At 37.8% G+C, this 25,836-nt stretch overlaps 2 protein-coding genes across 6 annotated transcripts in view; one reads left to right on the forward strand and one right to left on the reverse strand.

Annotated features, from left to right (window-relative positions):
* The window catches only part of LAMA4 (laminin subunit alpha 4), a 153,046-nt gene extending 145,332 nt beyond the window's left edge, over positions 1-7,714 (forward strand). For all 3 annotated transcript variants that reach the window (XM_078054852.1, XM_078054850.1, XM_078054851.1), the window contains 4 exons: positions 1,523-1,653; positions 2,740-2,833; positions 3,292-3,411; positions 7,246-7,714. In XM_078054852.1, the coding sequence (XP_077910978.1) occupies positions 1,523-1,653; positions 2,740-2,833; positions 3,292-3,411; positions 7,246-7,391 (491 nt within the window). In that variant the 3' untranslated portion in view covers positions 7,392-7,714. The remainder of the gene's footprint in view (positions 1-1,522; positions 1,654-2,739; positions 2,834-3,291; positions 3,412-7,245) is intronic.
* Positions 7,715-13,241: 5,527 nt separating this feature from the next.
* On the reverse strand, positions 13,242-25,834 carry FAM229B (family with sequence similarity 229 member B). 3 transcript variants are annotated; one of them, XM_036110434.2, is made up of 4 exons: positions 25,672-25,834; positions 16,718-16,874; positions 14,918-15,056; positions 13,242-13,467 (listed from the first exon to the last, which is right to left on the reverse strand). In XM_036110434.2, exons 3-4 carry the CDS (start codon positions 15,040-15,042, stop codon positions 13,350-13,352), a joined length of 243 nt encoding a protein of 80 aa, XP_035966327.1. In that variant the 5' UTR covers positions 15,043-15,056; positions 16,718-16,874; positions 25,672-25,834; the 3' UTR covers positions 13,242-13,349. The 3 variants fall into 3 exon arrangements, with proteins under 3 accessions (XP_035966327.1, XP_035966317.1, XP_035966387.1); XM_036110424.2 differs by having other exon boundaries at positions 16,718-16,877; XM_036110494.2 differs by lacking the exon at positions 16,718-16,874.
* Positions 25,835-25,836: the final 2 nt, after the last annotated feature.

The raw sequence follows: 25,836 nt of genomic DNA on the forward strand, positions 1-25,836 counted from the left end.
GGCTTCTTTCTGGGGGATCCCCTTTGTCCCCTCCTGCCACGCCCAACCAGGCAGGCGTGCCCATCCCTGTTTGCTTTCCCTGACCAGAGCTTCTCCACAGCTGCCACCCCTCTGGTGTAGATGTAGCCCATCTTGGCCCTTTTAGGATTTCCGGTGCTGCTCTGTGGTCTAATCTGTGTCGGCTCTGAGCCACCCTGCTCTCGTCTTTCTCTGCTCCCTCTTAGAGTGATCCGTTGTCCCTCCCAAAGCAAGTTCCCCTTCCTCCCTTTGCCCTGCTGCCCCATCCTTCAGAAATTGTATTTCTGGACTTGTATTCTCCTTAACTATTACTCTCTCATTCATTCAACCAAGTTTTTATTGTATGCGTCTGGCATGTCAGTCCCTATGCCAAGTAATGGAACATAATAGTTCTAAAAATAAATACACAAAGTCCTAACAGACTATACACAATCACCACCCAAGCCATTCCAACAAATACTCTATAGAGCAAACATTAGGTATGAGGAAGGCATCGGGATTGGAACCCTCAACATCCCCTGAATAAAGACATGACAATGCAGTCAAGTGTAGCTTCCCACGCCGCCCCCGTGTCCAATAGAATACCGGAGGTCGTCTTTCCTCTCTTTGTCTAGCTCATGATTTTACTTTCCTTTCTCCTCCTTTATCCACAATAAAGCACCTACGCTCCTATCTCTCAGCCTCTCACTGGATTTCAGTGATAAGAACTCAAAGCCTCGGACAGCTTGAAATGCATAGCAACCTGCACAATTTATGTTCTCCATAAACATTAACTAATAGCAGGAAAAATTAAAAAGTGATTGATAAGGAGACATGTCAAGTGAATATTATTAGGATGCCCAGGTTGGCATCGCAGCTCCTGGAGTGAGCACGGCCCTTCTCAGTAAGAACTCACTTTCTGGCATCACGGCAAGAGCCCCTGAAATGCTCCGCGGCACTAGCACCAGTGATCTTTATTAAGACTTATTTTAAGATACAGATCGGATCAAGTCAGCTCCCTTGCTCAGTGACGGCAAAACAAAGTCTACCTCCCATACTTGAGTAGGCGCACCCTTCCCCTGTGGCCTTCCTCACTCGCCGGCCTCGCTTTGCCCTGGTCCAGCCGCACTGGCCTCCACAGTGCTCTCCCAGTGTCCCGGCCTCCGCACTCGTGTTCAGACTTCTTCCTCTGCCCAGGTTGCTCTTTTCTCCTCCTCGCTTGTGAAAGAGTAAACGGTCCTTCTGGTTGTAATCGGTTTCTCCTCCCCTGAGAAAAGAGGCATGGCACCTTTTCGGCGTGCTGTCCCCACCGCACGGCCCACCGCTGGAGTGGCGTGCTAGTTATCTCAGACCCTCACGGAGCTTTCCACCGTGTGTCTGACATGGAAAATGCCACTTGCGGCTTGCCTATTAAAAAAGGTGTCACACTTTCAAAAAACGAGTATAAAAATGTATAATTACGAAATCACACCACGGTTACAAAATTTAGGCTGCTGCTCTTAAGAGCTAATATTTCTCTCCACAGATGAGTCTTTCAATATTGGACTGAAGTTTGAGATTGCATTTGAAGTCCGTCCCAGAAGCAGTTCCGGAACCCTTGTTCATGGCCACAGTGTCAACGGAGAGTACCTAAATGTTCACATGAAGAAGGGGCAGGTAGTGGGTCAAAAACTGTTTAACAGTCTGTCTTCTCTGCCCTTGAATGCTAGGTCGGAAGCATTTTTATTTCACAGAGTTATTCCATCAGTCTTTCCTAACTGGGGGGGGAAAAAATAATGGGGAAGCTACACATGAAATTTAAATGCAGGCAGTACTTAGATTCAGATTCCTATGTTGAGAATTGATTCGATTAGAGCACAGAGCCGTGAAAATGTGGTAAAGCTAAAAAAAAAAAATCAACAATAACAACGGAATTAAAAGGTTTTAATGAAAGAATTGGAAGAAAACATTTTTAAACGAGTGAGAGCAGCAAACACATCCAGCTATCAAAATGAACAAACACTAAAGCATCTATCTTTCTATCTATAATATATTTGCATACCAGGTGTATATATATACATATCTGCATATACACATATATATTATTTTCAATTGCTAGAAATAAAAAGATTGTTATAATTAAGCACCACTTTCATCCTGAAAAAGTATGACCAAAGAATATTCATGGAAGTGTTCGACTAAATATTATGGAGAAAGCAGCATATTTTCATTACTGCCCCTAACTTAATAGAACTGATTTTTATTTGAGTTCTGGTACTATTAAACCATATAATGATAAAATCCTTATATCGTGCTCACTGTGTGTCAAGTACTATTCTAAATACAGACGGACTCCGTTAGCCCTCCAGTGGCTCTGTGAGGTAGGTTTCACAAGTGCGAAAACAGGCAGGGTGAGGTGATGGGGGCACTGGGATATGAACCCAGGCAGTCTGGCTCCACAGTCCACGCCCCCCACCAATACCTTAACCTGCTTTGGAGAACACATTCAATCCGTAAAAATTAAAGGCATTCATTTTATCCTCTTGTTGTTCCTCTCCCCCAGCTTCTCTCCTGTTACTAGTCTGTCCTCTCGCCTAGGAACAGTTTACTGTCTATAGCCTACCGAAGAGTGACCCCTTGCGTTCACATTGCAAAGCTAATTGTTTGCAGATAAAGCATTGCTTCTCTGCGGTGAATTTAAGAAATCTAGTTTTATCTCTATGAGGAAAAATGAAACTATATAACGTATCCTGTCTTTTTCAGGTCCTAGTGAAAGTCAACAATGGCATCAGAGACTTTTCCACCTCAGTAACGCCCAAGCAGAGTCTCTGTGATGGCAGATGGCACAGAATTACAGGTGAGAAAAACGAGTGTCTTGGGCTTCTTTCATAAAGTGAGCCTACATCCCCACGTGTGGAATGATGGCTTGGAAGAGCTCAGACTCTAACTTACATGATAAAATAGGGATGGGTGACAGTCTAAAAGTGGCCAAGAAAAGAGAATCAAATATTACTGTATATATCGAATCCATATGTGATTTGAAAATTTGAATACTGCCAAAATAGTCTTCGGGAGTTTTTTAAAATAATGCATAATTTATGAAGAAGAAAACAGAGTATCCTAAATATTCTCCCTTTCAAAGGAAAGTGTTACAGGGATTGCTTGGTTTGACACTGACATTTTCAATGATATAGAAGAAAGTCTGAGGTTTATTCTGGAATAAATAAAAGCCATCACTGTTATAAATTAGTCTCTTTCATGTGAAAATTAATCACTCCAGTGCCATTTATGACCAGTCTTTTCCTGGTATTTCAGTTATTAGAGATTCCAATGTGGTTCAGCTGGATGTGGACTCTGAAGTGAACCATGTGGTTGGACCCCTGAATCCAAAACCAGTTGATCACAGGGAGCCTGTATTCGTTGGAGGTGTTCCAGGTAAGAGTTCTTTAAAAGGGACATGTTTCCAAATCCAAAAAACAATAAGTTCTTACAATTGTTATTATAGTATTAAGAATGGAGCCATGTGTTTTCATAATTCACCTAATAACTCAAAGGATTTTATATACAACGTCCTTTCATAGGAAAAAGTATACTGGTGATTATGACTCCTTATCCAAGGATTAGAACAAAGTAATGCATAAGCACCACACTTCATCCTCCTGCCTGGTAGATACTACCCTCCCTTTGCCATATATGCTTATTTTTTTCTCTCTTCCCTTTATATATCCTCACATCCACGTAGTGAAACACACACACTATTTTTTTCTCTAACACAAAGAAAACTCATTTACTAATACTGCTCTAGGATCTGGGAATCTTGGAGGACTAAAAGTTTGCTGATAAATATTCCCCTTCCTTACTAAGAAAGAAGGGAATCCACAGTTCTCCCTGTCCAAGATTAGTCTGAATTGTGAAAACAGCTGCAGACCATAAGTTGTTTTGTTCCGAGGTAGTGACAGTCCCCAGGAGAGGTTCCCAGATGCCATTCTGCAAACATCATCAGTAACATTGCTGCTCTCATCTGCCAAGAATGGTATATAATCCAGGGTGGTGACAGAAGGACTCTTATGGACCCCCCACAATTGTTTTAACCCTCTGGAGCAGGAACCATGACCTGTGTTGAAAGTGTGTGTTGCACACATTTCACTAACTGGGAAAAACTGAATGTTAAAGCCAGAGAGAGATAAGAAGGAGAAAACCAAGCTTTTACATCTGGAATTTGGTGGTGATTTTAAGGAAAAACTTAGCATGGTTTTTCCTTGTGCCCTAACTAGATTATTTTAGACTGACCCATGTAAAGGCAAGTAATAATTCAATTAAGAGAGTCAGAAAAAAGAGAGAGAGAGAAAGCACAGATCAAATTGGGTACTCACAAAATAGTAGCAACTAAGCATTCCTCTGTTTGTAATGTGAATTTTTCAAATACTAGTATTGACAATAACAGTAACTCCCTGATGAAATATTTGAGACGTTCCTTTTCTTTACTTCCACTATCCACGCCCATCTCCATCCCCCAGTCCTCTCCTCCTGCTCCTGGCCTCAGTTCTGAAAGGGATTCTAGCAAAGGCCACCACAGAACATCCTGTGGGCAGTGTGGAAGATGCGTCACCTCAGTTCTTATATTTCTGTACATTGCTCTCTTCCTGGAAACCACAACATGATTTAAAATATTTCACAGGTTCCCAAGAGCTTCCAGGATCAAATTCAGCAAGGTCCTTGATCCTCTGGCCCCTCCTTCCCCTGCCTCTGGGGTCTCCCCACGCTGTCTGGGACTTGCAGTTCTCTCAATGTTCAATGATGCCCACCTTGCTCCAGGCCTTTAAATCACACACGGGGCCTCAATTTCTGGAAAAATGTTCTTGCTTTCCTCCCCTGGTACCTTTTTGAGGAACAGCTTCTCCCACTCTTCTCCCAGTTTAATTCCTTATTGACCTTGAGGACTCAGCCCAGACAGACCTCTGCTGACACACACATGCCCCTCTCTCTAGAATGTGCTATGTGTGCATAGCCCTTTTGTGACACTTACCAGAGGATTTCATGGAAGTTAAATAGTCCACTCCTTGCTGCCTGGTAACGTGACTTCTTTCAACAGAAAACAAACATTTATTGTCTGTTAAGTACTGTGCTAGGCTCCGAGAGAGGGACAAAACAAGCATGGCCCTCCTTCATGGAACTTACAGCATTTGTTCTTTACTTTGCAACAGAGCACTTACTCTATCATTCAAACAAATATTTGTCTCTTTGATTTTTGTTTGTTTTCAGAGTCTGGTCCCAGCATTACACGCTGCCATCACCTCCCACTACAAGAGTTGTTAAGCGCCACAGACTGGGTGGGCAAGGTGTCTGAAGCCGAGTTCAGCCTGCCTGAGACATATAATGAACAGCAAATTTTAGCTTATGAGCCAGCTCACAGGGACTAGTGGGCCAGGGGGAGCTTAACCACTGCACCATTACAGCTTTTAATTCCATCTAGGAGCCATGCCAGCAAGCCTAGAACAAAAGCAATTATAATTTAAGATGAATGTCATTAATTACATGATTTTGAGCTGTTCAACATTAACTCCACTAAAATCACATCAGAAACTGAGGCATGAAAAAGAATAACTGAAGGAAACTAGGTATAAATAAATTTATAATAGGCACTATAATAGGCACTGAATTCCCTTGGAATCTCAACCAGTTCTCTTATATCACACAGAACCCTGATACTATTTCTATCAATAAAAAGTTAATGCATTTAATGAACTATGTTCCCCAAAAGTCAATTTTACTGTATAATTTAAAAATCAAAATTAGAAATAAAAAAAATTGTTAAGGTAATGTAGTTCACACATACGCACAGATTTGATCATTCCTCTACGGAAAAGCTTGCATTATTCTGTATATAGTCAAGCTTTTGACCTGAGGAACGTTTGCTCTTAAAATCATGTTTTGATTTTATTAATCAGTTACTTAGGGTTCTGGGGCCACTTTACTGCCACTACCTACCATAAATTGTGTGGTGAATTATGAAGACCATAATTTCTATATGAAATTATTTCCTCTAGATGATGTTCCCCGTGAACCACAGGGTGGTAAGCTTGAACAGAATCAAAATCCATGTTCTAAAACTAGTTTCCAAAATGGGCAGGAGAAATAGATGTTTCTGCCCCTTATAGTCGTTCCTGTTCACTTATTTTTATTCAAATGATGAATTACACTGAGCAGCCTTGAAGAATATATATGGTCATACTGATCTAGAGACAAAGGGAAGTGATCTCTCAGCCCCTTCCAAATCTAAAACTTCATAATTATCATTCTAAATATGAAATGCGATTTCCATGATTTATTTTCAGTACAAAGCTTCCGCATAGTCTTAATCTACACTGCTTAGAAAACTTATTACAGCTGCTTGATGATTTTTAATTTGCTGTTCTGTTTTATGTTCCTCCCTGAGTTAGTGATTTCTAACTGTTTTCCATCTTTTATCTGCTACTGCTCACATAGCTGTTTGTACATAATAATAAGCTTTGACTAAATGGATTTTAATTCCAGGATATTTCTAAGCTCTCTAAATTGCTTTAAATTATATTGCTTCTATCATCCAACACATTTAATTGTATCTGTACAATTAATAAGCAAAAGGCTTCTTCTAGATCTCTAATTAAGACAAGGGGAGAAAGTTCCCCTGGCATACGACATACAAAGCCTAGACTAGTTATCATTATCCTATTTATAGTTCTTAAACCCTGAGCTCAGAAAAATTAAAATTTAGCTTATGTGAATTCATTATTTTCTCATTATATTTTATGAGCTTGGCAAAAATGTGGAGGCTTAAGGGTGAAGGGTAATGATACAAATTAAACAGAAACATTAACCAAGTCTAAAAATAGTGTAGAAGCTAAAATTCCTTCCCCTTTTCTCAGTAAATCACACAAAATAAGTGAGACCCAGACAACTCTAAAAAGCATAAGCATAGGTAGATCCTGAAAATTCACTATTGAATTTTTATATGTAAGTGGGAAATTTCAGCCCTGGAAGATAGCTGAAATACACTCAGAACTTTGATCATGGAAAACATGGCAAAACTTTAAAATTACCACATGTTCACATTACTTCAAAGGCAGATAAAGTTCCTGAGAAAATGAGTAAATTATCACGAGATTCCATTTTTGACATGTAAATCATCTTGATGATGTGAGCAGTTGTTACGTGTATTTGTGCCAGAGTGACATTTGGGCTTGGAAGGGCTCACCTGCAATCTTTGTTTTCATTTCTCTCTTTTTCCAGAGTCTCTACTGACACCACGCTTGGCCCCCGGCAGACCCTTCACAGGCTGCATCCGTCACTTTGTGATTGACGGGCGCCCTGTGAGCTTCAGCAAAGCAGCCCTGGTCAGTGGCGCCGTGAGCATCAACTCTTGTCCCGCAGCCTGACACCCAGAGCAAAGCTGCCCCCGTACAAAGTTCTTTAGAGCACTGAAAGAAACGCAAAGCCAGCCAGGAGGAACAGCCACTTTTCCTCCCAGTGGGAGCCTTCATCTAGTTGAGCAGGACTTAAATGAATCGTCAGGGAATGGATTGTTATTATTTCTCATTTGGATTCTTACCTTGGATCCAAAATGTCTGCAGTGAACAACAATCAAAGGAGCGTCACACTTACTTGCATTGTATTATTTCCTTCTGGTGAAATTACTGTTCCTGTTTCTAACGAAATAGAAGGGATTCTAAATAAACACTGGCGCACATTTTTAAGTATGGCTAGATTCTCAGGTTAATCTTTCTTTGAGGGACGATACTTTGAATTGAATTACACCAAAATATCTGAGGTATACTTTTCTTTATCCTGAAAACATTTACTAATTTACATAAAATCTGGAATTAGATGGCAGGCTTGCTTTTAGTACTTTTGTTTGATCTATCAGTATAACAAGAATATTTTAGGTTTATAGCAGTTATAAGGTTTAATAAAGTAAATTTCTAACGAATTATTAGAAAAATGGAAGCATAATTTAATTTTCTCTAGAGAAGAAAAAATGAGTTAAACCACTTTTTTCCCTTATTTCTTTAAAAGAAAAATAAAACAGCATGAGGGGGAATCTCCTGCAAGATATTACTGTGTGTTCTACAGGAATCATAAAGGACATTACAGCAAAGAAAATAGGACATAATCATAAAATGCTATTTAAAAGTATAAAAGTCCTTTTATTAAAAGATTTTTCCCCACATACAACTAGTATTTTCTAATTTCATGATTTTCTTAAGTGTCTATATGCATAGTCTAGACAAAATAGGCTTGAATAGCTGGTGTGATTTTAAAATACAGAAACTGAAATAAAAGAATTATACATGAAAAGATAATCAACATTGAAGACAGAATGAGAGAAAATAGGCCCTCACAGCAATAGGAATAAAGGTATGTAAAAGGAATAACTTTTAGGGGCAAGGGAAGGGGGCATAAAATATTTTGAGGAATTACTAAGGGAATAAAATAATCTCTGACCTTGGGGAAAATATACATGTAAATTATTATATAAGATAGATAGATATACATATATATCTACATATATTCCCCTGCTACCCTCTAGTCTCAGGTACATTAATAATAAAGTTGAAGATATCAATGAAAATAGCTAATATCAATTCATAGAGGAGTTACTGCACGCCAAACTCCATGATAAGCTAAAGCTGATTTGATCATTACATTAATCCTATGAGGTTGCATTCGCAGATGAGAAACCTGAGACTTAGAAAAGTTAGGAATATATTGTCGGCTGTCATTCAGCTAGGCCAAAGAACCAGGTTTCAAAATGAGAGGCAGCATGATTATCCCCTTGCTTCCTGCCTCCACAGAACTGTCTGCCAGCTATCAGCTGTTCTCTAAAGCTGGAGTCACAAACCCAAATGCCTATAGAGCCAGTGAGTTACCATAAAGGAGTAAAGCTGGTAGGGTCTGACTGACAAAATCAAGAGGGCCCTTGCCAGGCTTATCTAGAAAGCCAGCAGGCGCTCAAGTCAGCTAACTCTCACATGAAAGAACACAAGTCTTAAAGGACCAGAATTTCCAACAGAAGCTGGAAATGTGAAATTTGGGGGGTTCAGAATGGCCTGAGTTTCAGTTGGTAACTAATTAAATTAAAGCAATAGCAACCACAAAATACCAGGCTGACCAAACTAAACCTTCTAAGAGCCATATGTGACATCTAAACTAAAAACTCTGAATCCAAAAGTCTAGAGCCTTAACAAGTACAGATTGAAACAGTGCTCAAAACACACTGCACTGTCATAATATTCCATCAGACCCAAACAGGAAGAAGTGGTTCCGAAACACCCTACCATTTTCTTTTCCAAAAGATTTTTCAGAAGCATCCTAGAGGGCCACCTAGTTCCTCATTCTCAGCAATAGCACAAAGTAAACAAAACCAGCCCAGCTGCAGACCCTGTCTGGACCTACGCAGTAGTTCCAGCAGGCATGCACATGGACACACATATACAGACTGAAAACACAAAAATTCTTCTACCTTCTCCACAATTTACAAAGCCACTTTGCAGAATTAGTATTTCACACTCTTATACTTGACAAATGAGAATCAACTGAAGCTACTGACCCATATACCTCCTGACCACCACAAGATGACCTGAAACTTTGAATTTGCCATTCTTAAGAGCCTGATTCAGCTCTTAGATGGGACTCCATCTTCTTCCAGCTTCTGTCTAGGGAGAAAAAAAAAGTCATATTTTTTTTTTCTTTTAGTTAAACATAGTATATCAGGATTTCATATAGAGAAATATGGGTTGGTGCTCATAGTAATTTTGACAAATTTTTGTTTTGTTCCCTGCCAGTTCAGAGCCCTTTCAAAATGAAGAGGCCTCCCATAGCCCCAGTTCGAGGGAGGAGCCCTATTTAGGCCTGTGTCCTGCCTCCTCCTGTCATGACTACAGCTGATTAGACAAGAGGACTGTACTATAGCTTCCCAGTGAAGCAATATCCCATTATCTGGTGGTGTGAAAAGATGAATTCAAACAATCAGATATTTTCTCTTGAAATTCTGAATTGGGAAACGTGAAAAGAATCAAGCACTTAGCAGTAGAAGTTGAAGCCAAAATAAAACTATCTGAAAGTATGGTTTTAAGTGTTTACCACACACATTTATAAACACACACTTTTAAAAAAAGGAAAGAAAAAGAACTTAGCATTTCCCATTCTGTAGATGTAGTATAATATATCTACCTGCCTGTTGTCTAACCACCTCAATTCTCAGCCTGGAGTTTGTAGGGAGGGAATGTATTTCAGAAGATACTCAGATCTATTTGTTCTCTGGGCCCCCACATCCTTGTATGCAACATGGTAGTATAGGGTGTCAAGTAGAGTCTTTTCTATTTCCTTAAATCTGTGACTACAGCCCATAACTGGGACCATAAAACAGTAAATACATCACATCTGAAGTGTGGAGTCAATCCCTTCTCCTTTAGGACTGACTCCGAGAAATCATTGTAGCATAACCAGCAATATAACACAAAAATCCCCCAATATGCCCCACACAAACACACACACACACACACACACACACACACACAGTCTATATAAAGAGGCTAGAAGGGCAACAAAATGAGGCACCATCCAGAATGTAAACTCCATGAAATTGTCTATGTTATTCACTGATGTGTTGTAAGAGCAATGGAATAGCACTTGACACCTAGGTTTATGCTCAATACATATTTGTTGAGTGAATTTCAGGAAAGCAGGATTTCCATAAAAGTTACCCCTCACCTTACCTCCCAGTGCAATCACTTGTAAAGTGCCTAGGACTCTTGAGGGGAAAAAAATCTGGTATTGACTCTCCACTTGGGATCCCCTGAGCCCCAGGGATCTCTGATTGCTGACGATGTAGGGAGTAGATGAGGGAAAAAATGGTACAGCCCACCAGAGAGACAAGAAGCACTCCCTCAGATCTTTGGTAACCTTTCAAGTCCTGAAAAGTAGGGGAGAAGGTTGGCTACATGGATAAGGCCACTCAGTTTTTAAACTTCACAACACCAGGGGACATCATCCCCAGAAGACACTGCTAGGGGGCAGAATGGCTCAGGTGACAGGTGGGGGGTGGGGTGGAAGGTAGGTGAGATTGAGGAATGAAAGCCTGTTATCATCTGCCAAAGCGTGGGACAGAAAAGCACACATAAGAGGAAGTTAGCATGATATGACCAGCCAGAAGCAGCAACTGAATCCCTCAAGGAGCTCCTGAAGTATAGTAATGGTGGCCGCTCAACACTGAGTGCCTCACCAAGCTAGCCAGACCATTTACAGTGAGCTAAATCGGCCACCTCAACAAAATATGTTTTAAAATGATAACCTCTAAAGATGAATGATTAATGAGCTGATGTCAACCTGGAGGAAGGTTATGAAAGCATGATGCCCCCAAACCTGTTTATATTCCCTTACATAAAGCCCATATCTGCAATGTAAGCAATGTAGGAAGGCATTTACTCAAGGCAGAGGCTTTAGAAGAGTAAAGAATTCATACTGGTAAAAAACTTATTGGTTTATCCTTTTAATATGTCTTTATGATCTATAGCAATGTCTCTACTCTCATTCCTGATATCAGTAGTTTGTGTCTTCTTTTTTTCCTGATAATTCTGTTGAGGCTTATCAATTTTATTGATCTTTTTGAAGTACCAGCTTTTGGTTTCATTGATTGTTCTCTATTATTTATTTTTATTTTATTGATCTCTGGTCTTTCTTATTTCTTTCTTACTGCCTCTTTTGGGTTTCGTTTGCCCATCTTTTGTGCTTTCTTAAGGTAAAAGCTTAGATCATTCGCTTGAGATGTTTCTTCTTTTCTAATGAAAGAATTTGATGTTTTCTAAGCACTATTCATCTGTACACCATCCATTTTGATATGTTGTGTTTCCATTTTCATTCAGCTCAAAATACTCTTCCAATTTCTCCTGCCATTTCTTCTTTATTCATGGGTTATTTGAAAACCTGTCATTTAAGTATCCCAATATTTGGAGATTCTCTGGATATTTTTCTTTGATTTCTAACTTAATTCTCCTGTGGAATATACTTGCATACTCTGTATATTTTGCCTATTTTTCAATTTATTGAGACTTGTCTCATTGCCTACAATGTGGTCATTCTTGGTGAGTTTTCCATGTGTACTCGAAAAGAATATATAGTTTCTGCCATACTATCGTTCTTCTACCAGTTGTTGAAAGATGTTGAAATCTCCAACTATAAAATGTGGAGTTGTTTTCTTTTCAATTTCATCAGTTTTTGATTCATATACTTTGAAGCTCTGCATAAACACTTAAAATTGTTATGACCATTTTAACATTATGAAATGCCTTTCTTTATCCCTGGTAGTATTCTTTGTTCTAAAATTGTCTTGTCTATTATTAATATAGGCTATTCCAACTTTCTTTTGATTAATGTTTACATGGTATATCTATTTTACCTTTTATATTTTTAATTTATGTGTCTCTTAGTATTTAAAGTAAGTTCAAGTAGATAGCATCTTCTTTTCTAGCCAATCTGAGTATCTCTGCCTATTCATTGAAGTATTTAGACTTTTTGTAATTAATGTAAATATCAATATAATTTGGCTTAAATTCATTATCTTTGTTTCCTTTTTCCCCTTTTTCTGGCTTCTTTAGGATTGAATGATATTTATTCCATTTTATCTCCACTATTGGGTATTAACTCTCTGTTATAATTTGCTTTTAGAGATAATTCTAAAGTTTACAATTTATTGGGACTCCTGTGGCTCAGTTTGGTTAAGTGTCTGCCTTCGGCTTAGGTCATGATCCCAGAGTCTTGGGATCAAGCCCCATATTGGGCTCCTTGCTCAGCGAGGAGCCTGCTTCTCCCTCTTCCTCTACCTGCCATTCCCCCTGCTTGTGCTCTCTCTTTCACATGATCTCTCTCTCTCTGTCAAATAAATAAATAAAATCTTAAAAAAAAAATAAAAAGATATCAAGCCAGAAACTGGCTTAGGGTATTCAAGTGAAAGGATTCAGCTAAGTGGCAACCCGAATATAAACAAAGGAAACCAGCCTAAAACACATTAATTATTTAGAATAGGCCCTTCATGATTGATAATCAAGGTGGATTAACCTTCATCTTGAATTATTGATATTAATGATCCACTGTGAGCAAAATGATTTCTAAAGTACTTTCTAATTGTGAAATATTATTCTGTCTTATCTATCAAACATAACTGATGGCTTATCACTACAAATTTTATAAGACATTTTGTCTTTTCCTAGTAAAAGAAAATATTTCCACTATTGTCATCATCCAAAGGTGCCACCACTTTTATTTGTTTATCAGATCATAAGATGATACTGGCCCATTACCCTTGACCTAGTCAAACCTCTACAAAAAGCTTAATGATGCTATTTAGGATGCATTTCCTTGCTGCTTTGTGCAGGTGGCTTTCGCATTGTTGCATAGACAGTGATAGGAACATCAGTTATTGTCAGGCAATGACTTCCAGGGCATCTTCGGAGTTGCCTGAATAAAAGAGCAAATGACATGTGGTTTGATACTAAAGAGGAAATTTTTTCAGAGCAGCAAAGTTTGCATATCAACTGTTTTAAATCATTTTGAAAGCTTTGAATGTCACAATATAATTATAACACAGTGGCACTGATGAGCCAGACATTTTAGACTTATGTTGCAAAGAAATTGTGGTTGTTGCCATACACTTAGTCACAGGAAATTTATAAATATAAAATAACCCTCTGGATGATCATTTTGAAAGGTATGCAAAGCTCAGCCCGGATTCCAGCCCAGTTGAAGAATCTCCATTGCTAAATGGCAAAAAAAAGGCGGGGGGAGGGGAGTGCATTGTTGTAAACATAGGCAATTTATGCATATAGGCACCTTAAAATCACTTCAATTGAGTGATCTAAAAACTAGAATATTTGTGGAAAAATATAAAACTGAACATGCTATTCCATACACTATTCAAATGTTGATTGAATCTCAGGTTTAAAAGAATCTTTAGGGGCGCCTAGGTGGCTCAGTCATTAAGCGTCTGCCTTTGGCTCAGGTCATGGTCCCAGGGTCCTGGGATCGAGCCCCACATCAGGCTCCCTGCTCTGCGGGAAGCCTGCTTCTCTCTATCCCACTCCCCCTGCTTGTGTTCCCTCTCTCGCTGTGTCTCTCTCTGTCAAATAAATAAATAAAATCTTTAAAAAATAAAATAAAAGAATCTTTAAATGGCGTCTAGTCCAAAAATACCTCTAGTGCTTGAATTTCTGTTCCAACATTCCCACCAGATAATCACCTAACCTCAGACATTTCTAAAGACAAGTGCTTAGTACTTCCCAAAATAGTACTGCATCCTTGAATAACTCTGATTTTTAAAGTACCTGCCTTATTAAGCTCAAATCTGTGTTCTAAAAATTTCTAAGCCATGAGAAATCTAACAATGTAGTATTTGATGTTTTGCTACGGTAAGCAGCAGAAAAGTGGAACAAATCCTATTCTTCATAGTTTTCTTCAATTTGCAGAAAATGATTTTGTTTTATAAAATATCCATACTCTATATTACTATCTTTCTGCTAAAAGTCAAATCAAAGCCAAAGTGACACTAAATCTGAGGTTGGGGTCTTCTTCATATTTGTAGCCTTATGCCTAGCATATAGTAGCCCTAAAGATTTGCTTGTTTAAATGAATGCTATCTTTCTTGTAACTATCAACAACAACAATAACAAAAATCTAGCTAAAAATTTACCAAAAAAAGAATTGGTCTATCGCTGAGACTTAACAGAGGTACCAAAAACAGACTGCGCTAAGAAAACCTGTAATCTGTTAATACTAATTTCATAAGCAATGTTTGTTAATATTAATTTAATGGTCCTGGACTTTCTTCTTGCTAATATTGAACACCAACTAAAGCTTATATTGATAATAGCCATTATGCATTTCCTCAGTCATCAGGATGAGCAGACCTTACCTAGTTGGTGACATCTCTTTCCCATGACAGGCAGCACTGGAGCTCAGCCCGGATTCCAGCCCAGTTGAAGAATCTCCTCCTTCCACTGGAAACCTCCTTGGCTGGGTCCCACACTGAAAAGGCATAATTCACTGAAAACCTAGATTAGAAAGTTAAAATAATGGCATAGGGCTGAGTTGTCTTCAAAAAGTTCTTTGGAGTCTTTAATGTTATTATTTTGTCTTGGATACATAGAAACTTTCTATATATCTACAGATATATAGAAACATATAGAAATTACATTTCAAAATATCTAAGAAGCATATAAATGCTATATTACACAACTCCCCTTTACATACAATTTGAAGTCTAGCAACAAATATAAAACAGCCATTAGATGGTAGAAGTAAACTGTGCCCTATGGTTAACATTACTGAAGTCTATTTCTGCTATGTGAAAAAAACCCAGCTTGCTTGAAATGAGTGTTAACAATAAACAAGCTTGAGCTCCTACTTCCACTCCCCACTGCCTCTCTGTCAAGCCCTTCTCTTCCTTGTAAGTAGAGCCGAGCCTCACATCCTCCATGATAGGTTCCATTAATCCTGTTCCTGATGATCATTCATCCCCCCGCCTCTGTATATTTACAGCACATTAGTTAAGAAAGTGGGAGAATTGGACAGACTATGTAATCCTAAGCAAGGTACTTAACCAAGCATGTTTCTCAAGGATAAATCGGAAATAATGGTATCTCTTTCCAGGGTAATAGTGTGGATTAAATTAGGTAATACATGTAAAATGCAGTGCCTAACACATAGTTAGTGCTCAATAAATGTTAACTATTAGTACCCAGCGGATGCTACTGGGTACACAAACACACACATAACATAATGTATATGTCAGATATAAGTATGATACACATACACACACACAACTATATAAAATAAGCTCTTTACTGCCTACTATTGCCTCTACTTGGAAATCTTCCCCACCCCACTGCTCCCCACTCCTTACTTGCTAGGACCAACTCATTCATTAAGTCTGAATTTACATTTCACTTTCTCAGAGAAGCCATCCATAACCACTCCATTATAGAAGTTTTCATAGCACTCTCTATTTTGGCTTTGTAACAGTTATCACTCTAATTCAGGATTCCTCAACTGTGACACCATGCACATCTGGGGCCAGATAGCTTTTTGCTGGGGAGAGAAGTTGGCCTGTGCTTTGTAGGATGTTTTGTAGCATCAAGGCGTCCACCCACTGCACACCAATAGCACCCCTCCCCCAAAGCTGTGACAATCAAAAATGTCTCCAGACATTGCCAAATGTTCCCTGGTGGAGAAGGGGAAGAAATCATGCCCTGTTGAGAACCAGCGCCCTAATTTTTTGTAAATGTTTTTAGTTAATCATTGCCCCTCCCGCCTCCGTTTCATGCCTACCTTTGTCACCACTCACTGAATCCTTAATACCTAGAACAGTGGCTGGCACACAGTAATTAATAACTTTTGTATAAATTTATATGTGTTCAAAAGACAGGAAAAATGAAATATGTCTTATAACTGTTTTTTTATGCCTAGAACAGTATTCTATGCCTAATAACTAAGTGTCTGTTGTGGTAATAATAAAACTAAATTATTAAAGTTTAGGAATTTGAATATTATATATAATGGTTTTTACAGACTGTGTTTCCTTTATCAAGGAAAAAAAGTAGTATGCTCAATGACAAGTTAGTAGAACTACAGTAAAATCTATGGATTAGTATAACTATCTAATTTACGTAGATATTAAGTTCTGGCTAATTTGATCAAGGATACATAGACTTACCAAAATAGGCTGAGTCTGATTCCTGTAGAGGTGAATAAATCAACTGCTTCTACTGACCTTTCATAGAAGGCTGGAATTGCCAAAGGAATGATGATCAAATGTTCCAGTGACACCCAGAAATTATTACATCAGAAGATTCTTTCACATAGTTTCCTACCTGCTAAAGAATAAAATGTCACAATTCATAGCTCCAGCAGCAAGCTGCAACTCAGCAAAGAATTATCTCTGAAGTTTGTTTGACAGTCTTATTCTTGTCACTGCCTTATTCTCCAATGATATGAAATATTTTAATCTATGAATGAATTTACTTATATTCTACGCCTACAGTCTAATCTGTACAAAATCATGAGATTCTTCTCACTTTATATCCCATTTTCTTCATTATCTTTATCTTCCAGTTTTTCCCTTAACTATTAATACAAACTAATCCAATCTAACTATGTCCTCATCCCACACCAAAGGCCTCAAACTGCACCTTTACAAATTTCTCTATGGCTCTTCCTATGTGGGATTCTTTACATCTTCTCCCTAATGCCTGGACTACCTCTTCTTTTCTATTTCCCCAAGAACCTTGAAATTCCCAAGTGACAAAAATGAGGACAACTGAGAAAACAAGAATACATCTTGTACTGTCTTCTCTGTTCTGTTCCCTGGACCCTGAGGCTCTCCTCTGTTTGTACCATCTTTGCCAAAGGAATAATGATCAAATGTCCCAGTGGCACCCCAAAATTATGACATCAGAATTCTTTCACATAGGTTCCTATCTGCTAAAGAATAAAATGTCTCATAGTTCATAGCCCCAGCAACAAGATGAAACTTATCTTCTGGACTCCCTCCCCTGCCTCCCCTCTCCCAACTTCTGTAGCAATAGCTTACCTCACGGAATGTAATACTAAAGTATAACCCTTAAGCCAGAACACTTCTCTTCAGCTAATCTTTTTTTTCAATTTTCATAGTTGATGACAAACTATTCAATGACATTAAGCATTTTTTTTCATTTAATGAAAACCTTTTTTACTACCCACATTTTCTAAGTTCCCACTGTTCTGTTTTTATATGATTTACATTACAGGAAGTTGGCATTTTACATAATTTAGTTGATGGACAAAATCTTACCTCTACCTTCTTTTTCTTACTAGGGTGCTATGTGTGAATAGTTGATCACAATTTTAGCTTAGAGAAACCATTTAACTGACTGTGTCATAGTTAGACAAACTGAAATAATTGCTAGCCATTGTTAGCTAATGTATCATTAGGACCTAAACATTTGCCTTAGGATGGCAAAAATTTTTAATAGTTTACATTTTCTAGTGGAGGTCCATGTGGAAAAATGGTAGGTTTTGACATGAAAATTAGGTTTGAATTTTAACAGCATGTTAACTCTGAGACTTTGAGCAAATCACTAAAAGTCTACCTGAAAAAAAGGTGTGAATTTCTATATCATAGAGTTGTTTTGAGGAATAAAAAAAATCTAACATGTAATAAAACCAGTGTCTGAAATACAAAAGTTCCACCAGCATACATTATTTTATCTTTGTGCATAATTCTTGAAATCAGAGTGCAGAAGCATTGATTTCACTTTTTAGTCATTGATATATTTTTAAACTACAAAGTGAAGTATCTGCATGTGAAATATTCATAAATTCCTCTAATTTACTATGATTTTAAACTAGGTATTTGGCACAAGTTGCACCAAGTTTCTTTTTTTGGTATGGGTGGTACAATGAAACAAACCAAACAGTAGCCTTAATGATGAAACTTTCTAGCACTAGAGAAATAATACATCACAAAATGAACTTAACTCTCCAGCAGAACTTCACAGAGAAATGGATGAATATGTGAAGTATAGATGTTGGGGGCGGGGGTTGTTGGAGATGGTGAAATCTCTAAATACTCTCTCTTAATCCTCATAAACCTGAGAGTAATAATAATCTTTCAATCCTCAGAATATTGATTTATGAGATGTAGGAAAGGAGTAATGCTCAAACTTGCCATATCCTAAGACAATAAATCTATTACCCATCTATTACCCATTTCAACAAATATTTGCTGAGAATCCACCATGAGCCAGACATCTGTTAAGTGCTGAAGATAAAATATTGAGCAAAACAAACACAGTGTCTATCCTAGTAGAGTTTACAGGTAGGGTAGTATATGCCCTAGACTAGGATATCAAACCTAAGTCTAAAGAACGAGTAGACATCAACTAGGTGAAAATGGGTGGGAAGTAAAAACATCGAGACAGTTGAGGATGGGGCAAACAGAGGAAACAGCATGTGCAAAGATCATGTGCCAGTAGAGAAGACAACTGAAAATATGAAAGGCCAGCATAACCATGGTAGAGAAAATAAAAAAATAAGGTCAGAGAAATAAGTAGAGGCTAAACCAAGCAGGAACATGAACCCAAGTTAAAGACTTTATGAGCAAGGGAGCTCACAAAAGAATTTTAATCTTTCAGGAAACTTTCTAGGTTTCATTGATTTTTCTCTGTTAATTTTCTGTTTTTTATTTGATTTCTTCTCCAATCTTTAGTATTTGCTTTTTTTCTGTTTACTTTGGGCTTAATCTGTTTCTCTTTTTCTAGTATCTTAAAATGGAAGCCTAAATCATTGATTTGAGACCTACCTTCTTGAAATAAGCATTTAATTCTATAAATTTCCATCAAAGCACTACTTGAGATTCATTCCACAAATTTTGAAATGTTGTATTTTCATTACCTTCCGTTAAAAATTTCCATTTCCCTCTTGGTTTCTTCTTTGACCTATGAGTTATTTAGAACTGTGTTATTTTGTTTTCAATTATATGGAATTATTCTAGCTAGTTCTCTTTTACTGATTTCTTAGATTCCATTGCTGGCAGAGAACATTCTTCATATAATTATAATTCTTTTATATTTATTGAGATTTGCTTATGGTCAGAATATGGACTATCTTGGTAAGTGTTCCACCTACTCTTGAAAAGAGTATGTATTCTGCTGTCATTGAATGAAGTGTTCTATCATTGAATTACTTGGTTGACAGAGTTCTTCAAGTCTTCTGCATTCTTACTGATTTCCTGTATTCTTCTTTATCAATTATTGAAATAAGGATGTTGAAATCTCCAAATATAATTATGAATGTATCTGTCTCTCTATTCTGCCAGTTTTTGCTTCATATAATTTGAAGCTCTGATATTAGGTACATAAATATTTAGTGGTGTTATGTCCTCCTGATGAATTGACAACTTTATTATTAAAAACTATCCTTCTTTATCTCTAGTAATATTCTGTGCCCTGAAATCTACTTTGTCTGAAATTTATATAGATACTTTCTATTCATTAATGTTAGTATAATGTATCTTTTCCTGTCTTTTTACTTTTAACTTATTTGGTCTTTATATTCAATGTGGTTTTCTTATAAACAGTAGAGTTGAGTCTTGCTTTTTCTTATCTACTCTGATGATCTCTGACTTTTAATTAACATGTTTCAATTATCTACATTTAATGTGATAGATATAACTGAATTTGTATGCCCTCTGCCTATTTGTATTCTATTTGTGCTGTTCTTTTTTCCCTTTTTTCTTATTCTGTTCTTTTGAAACAACTGAGTATACTTCATGAATCTATTCTATCTTCATTATTGGCTAATTGCTTTACAACTTTATGTTTTCCTTTTGGTTACTTTAAGGTTTATAGTAAACATTTTTAACTTTTCTGTTTGCCTTAAATAACATTATGCCATTTCACATACACTAAAAGAAACTTACACTGAAAGAAACTCACGCTAAAAGAACAATTTCCCCTCTCCCACCCTGTATTATTTAATCATAACATTTTACTTCTACATATATTATAAACCCCACAACACATTATAAATTTCTCTTCAAGCAACTGTTTTTGAAGAAAATTTTAAAATTTTATATCTACCCACATATTTATATTTACCCACATATTTATCATTTTCAGTGTTCTTGGTCCCCTTCAGTAAGTCCAGATTTCCCTCCAACATCATTTTCCTTTTATCTGAATGAAGATTTTCATTTAACAGTTCTAGTCTACTAGCAATCAATTCATTCCAGTTTTGTATGTTTTTACTTCATCTCCACTTTTTCATCTCCATTTTTGAACAATATTTTTGCTGAGTATAAAATCCTGTCAAGTTTTGTTTTGCAGGGCTTTTTTTTAAGTACTTAAAGATTTTGCTCCAGTTTTCTGATTTGCATTGTTTCTAAGTCTGCTTTTATTTTTAACTTTGTTCCTCTACATGTAGTGTGTCCTTTTTTCCTCTGGGTGCTTTTAATATTTTTCTTAGCCACTGGTATTAATTTGATTATAATGTGCTTGGTGTGGTTTTATTCCTGTTCCCTGTGTCTAAAGTTTCATTGAGTTTCTTGGGTCTGTGGGTTCATAGTTTTTATCATATGTGAAAACTTTTCAGACATGATCTCTTCAAGTATGTTTTTGTTTCCTCCTTCTGGACCTCCAATTACGGTATATAAAGCTGTTTGAAGTTGTCCCATAGCTCACTCATCCTCTTTTATTCTCTTTTCGTTCTATTTTGGATAGTTTCTACTGTTTGCAATGTCTAATCTGCTCTTAATTCCATCCAGTGTACTTTTCATCTTAGACATTGCATTCTTTTTTATCTCTAGATGTCTGATTAGGGTCTTTTATATTTGTCTCTTCTTAATCTTTCCATGCTTCCTTCTGCCTTCTTGAACATATCAAGTATATTTATGTTATTTTAATGTCCTCGTCTACCAGTTCCTTCATTTGTGCCATTTCTTGGTTTGCTTTTACTGATTCTTTTTAACCTCATATGGAGTGTTTTCTACATCTTCACCTATCTTGCAATTTTTCATCGAATGGCAGAATTTCACATTATTGAATGCTGGTTTTATTTTTAGTTCTCTAAGCACTTTCAAGTTTTAATCTAGGACACAGTTACTTGGAAATAGCTTGGCCCTTTGGAGGCTTGATTTTACGCTCTCCTAGGCTAGATCAGAACAGCCATTCATCTATGGCTAATTTCTCTCCATTACTAAGGCAATATCCTTACTGTACTCAACACCCCCAGACATTACAGGGCTTTTCCACTAAAGATACTGGGAATGTAAACTAGTCCCAGCCTTGTGTGAACCCCCAAAATTGTTCTGCCTGCTTCTTCCCAGTGGTTCATTCCTCAGTCTTGGGTAGTTTCCCCACATGCATATACTGATCAGTACTCAGTTTAAGGCTCAGAGAAGTTCCCTGAAGATCTCCAGAGCTTTCTCTATATACTCACTCCTTTCTGGCATTCTGCTCCGAAAATTATAGCTGCCTTGGTCCCACAGAATTTTCAGTTCTGTCTCCCCAACTCAGGATGGCTGCTGGGTTGTGTTTGAGCTCTGTTCATCAGAAAGAAGTTACTAATGTCAATGTTACCTAGAGCAATCTACACATTTAATGCAATCCCTATCAAAATCCTATCAACTTTTTTCAAAGAAATGAAACAAATAATCCTAAAATTTGTATGGAACCAGAAAAGAACCCGAATAGCCAGAGGAATGTTGAAAAAGAAAAGCAAAGCTGGTGGCATCACAATTCCGGACTTCAAGCTCTATTACAAAGCTGTCATCATCAAGACAGTATGGTACTGGCACAAAAACAGACACATAGGTCAATGGAACAGAATAGAGAGCCCAGAAATGGACCCTTAACTCTATGATCAACTCATCTTCGACAAAGCGGGAAAGAATGTCCAATGGAAAAAAGACAGTCTCTTCAACAAATGGCGTTGGGAAAATTGGACAGCCACACATGCAGAAGAATGAAACTGGACCATTTCCTTACACCACACACAAAAATAGACTCAAAATGGATGAAAGACCTAAATGTGAGACAGGAATCCATCAAAATCCTAGAGGAGAACACAGGCAGCAACCTCTTCGACCTCAGCTGCAGCAACTTCTTCCTAGAAACATCGCCAAAGGCAAGGGAAGCAAGGGCAAAAATGAACTATTGGAACTTCACCAAGATAAAAAGCTTTTGCACAGCAAAGGAAACAGTCAACAAAACCAAAAGACAACTGACAGAATGGGAGAAGATATTTTTAAATGACATATTGGATAAAGGGCTAGTATCCAAAATCTATAAAGAACTTATCAAACTCAACACCCAAAGAACAAATAATCCAATCAAGAAAAATCAAGAAATGGGCAGAAGACATGAACAGACATCTCTGCAAAGAAGATATCCAATGGCCAACAGACACATGAAAATGTGCTCAACATCACTCGGCATCAGGGAAATCCAAATCAAAACCTCAATGAGATACCACCTCACACCAGTCAGAATGGCTAAAATTAACAAGTCAGGAAACAACAGATGTTGGCGAGGATGCGGAGAAAGGGGAACCCCCCTACACTGTTGGTGGGAATGCAAGCTGGTGCAGCGACTCTGGAAAACAGTATGGAGGTTCCTCAAAAATTTGAAAATAGAGCTACCCTATGACCCAGCAATTGCACTACTGGATATTTACCCCAAAGATACAAATGTAGTGATCTGAAGGGGTATGTGCACCCCAATGTTTAGAGCAGCAATGTCCACAATAGCCAAACTATGGAAAGAGCCAAGATGTCTACCAACAGATCAATGGATAAAGAAGATGTGGTATATATATACAATGGAATATTATGCAGCCATCAAAAAAAAACCCCGAAATCTTGCCATCTGCAACGACGTGGATGGAACTAGAGGGTATTATGCTAAGCGAAATAAGTCAATCAGAGAAAGACAAGTATCACATGATCTCACTGATATGAGGAATTCTTAATCTCAGGAAACAAACTGAGGGTTGCTGGAGTGGTGGGGGTGGGAGAGATGAGGTAGCTGGGTGATAGACATTGGGGAGGGTATGTAGTATGGTGAGCACTGTGAATTGTGTAAGACTGATGAATCACAGACCTGTACCTCTGAAACAAATAATACATTATATGTTAAAAAGAAAAAAAAGAAGAAGAAGATAGTAGGAAGGGAAAAATGAAGGTGGGGAATCGGAGGGGGAGACGAACCATGAGAGACTATGGACTCTGAGAAACAAACTGAGGGTTTTAGCGGGGAGGGGGGTTGGGTATGGGTTAGCCCAGTGATGGGTATTAAGGAGGGGACGTACTGAATGGAGCACTGGGTGTTATATACAAACAATGAATCATGGAACACTACATCAAAAACTAATGATGTAATGTATGGTGACTAACATAACATAATAAAATTAAATTTTAAAAAAAAGAAAGAAGTTACTAGGTCTAGTCCATACTCAAGGAGAGGGAATGCTGTATTCTGATATCATGTCTGAGAATACTTATAATATACTTATAAATGTTGTTCATCAAATATTTCTGGCTTTCTGCCTTCTGGAAATTGCAATTCCTGCCCCCCTATGATTACTCAGAGCCCATGTGACTAGTTTTGGCCAGTGAGTTAACAACAGTCATTAACTGCAGTGCAAGATTCTCTTGAGTTGTCCTTCTCTATGCCACAAAAGCCAAGAATGTACCAAATAGTGGTAGTTCAGCAACCTGGGTGCCAGAGTGGCATAAACATAAAGCACAACCACAGAGACCTCCCAAAAGACATGGATCATGTGCAAAAATATAAACCTTTATTGTTTTACACCACTGAGATTTAGGGGTTAGTTGTAACCATAACTTAGCAAAATTTATCATGACTTACACAGACTTAGGTCCAGCCTTAAGAACTGCCATAACAAAAATCTAAAATAGAAGTCATTAGCATAGTGGTCAGGCAGCAGGTGACAAGAAAACTGTTACTGGAAGCTGAAAGCATAGTTATTTATGTTATTAGTGGCAAATGTATTGGGAAAAATCTTTGCAAAATTCTTGTGATAACCTAGAAGACAGATTATTTACTAATGAACTTGAATTTGAGGGGAAGAGGTTAGAAGACACTGTTGGTAAGACGTTGGTTGCTATGGTTGTGTTTGTCAAGTTATATGAGAGATGGGCTCAGAAATGCAGTGTGCCAACAGGAATAAAAAAGAGCCCCCACAAATTCTAATTATATTCAAGTGACAACTTGGAAAGTCAAAGGTGTATAATTTTCTTGGAACACATTTTATTCCCCCTCAGAACTTTGCAATATATTTTCAATGTCTTCCAGTACTGAACGTGCTATAGATGAGTCTAACAAACCCTAATTGTTTTTTCTCCACCATCCCCCCACCACCTTCCTAGGATTTTGTAGTTCCTCAGAATTTGTGGAAATTATTATTTCAGTAAAGAAGTGATGAAGTTCTTAATTGAAATCTGGTCTAAATTGATCAGTAAGAGTTCAGAGTGTTTTTCAATGTTTGACAATTTTCGGTACTCGGTAATTTTCAGGAATGTCTGATTTTTCAGTCTTCTTCCTTCCATCTAATTTACATAAATCAAATGCCTAGTTTTAATTTCATCTCTTCCACTAGACTTCTATTTACTGATCTACATCCTCATCCACTGAATCCTACTGAACTTACAGTCAGCACCACACAATATTGTAAGACAAAAATTGTTTCAGTACTTCGTGTGTATCTTAGAATGTAGGCTTCCTGGAGCTGGATATATGTCTTGATTTCTTTTGAATACTCCAGAAGGCCTGGAAGTTAATGTCGGGAGTATCCAGCTTCAACGAACACTGATTGGGTCTCTGAAGCGCTTTTTTGTCAAAGTGTATAAACTACCTCGTTTCGGTTGTAGCCTGACACGCCTATTTGGGGTTTCTTTGTGCTCATCGACACTGTTTTCTGTTAGAAGAAAGGACTTGTTGGATAGCCGCACGAAAGCAGAGCGTCCCGAGGAATCTGATTAAACGGAGTTTGACCCAACTCCCAGGGGGTTGAGACTGTGAACAAAAACTAAACCTCTGATAGCCCATAAACACTTTTAAAGACACACATTTTATAAAATCCTACTCCAAAGCCTAGTTACCCGACAGTTACCCCAGCCTCCGGAGCTGCCGAAGCTCAAAGATGTTGGCAAGCAGCAGTATCTACGGTCCGGAGGCCCAGTCGCTATGGTAACGGTGGGACGCAAGTACCTTAGCTCACCCTTCTGACGGAAAAACTTAGCTTGATTCTAGGGAAGAGCGTTGCGACGGCAGTGAC

This window comes from Halichoerus grypus, chromosome 9 (genome assembly GCF_964656455.1).
Source record: "Halichoerus grypus chromosome 9, mHalGry1.hap1.1, whole genome shotgun sequence".
Taxonomy (NCBI): Eukaryota; Metazoa; Chordata; class Mammalia; order Carnivora; family Phocidae; genus Halichoerus; species Halichoerus grypus.

Excerpts from the sequence above, each read along its gene's own strand:
- FAM229B (XM_036110494.2), bottom strand. The coding sequence starts at position 15,042 with ATGCCTTTTCAGTGTGGGACCCAGCCAAGGAGGTTTCCAGTGGAAGGA. Across the intron at positions 13,468-14,917 it reads AAAGAGATGTCACCAACTAG|GCAACTCCGAAGATGCCCTG; the intron begins GTAAGGTCTGCT and ends TCTTTTATTCAG.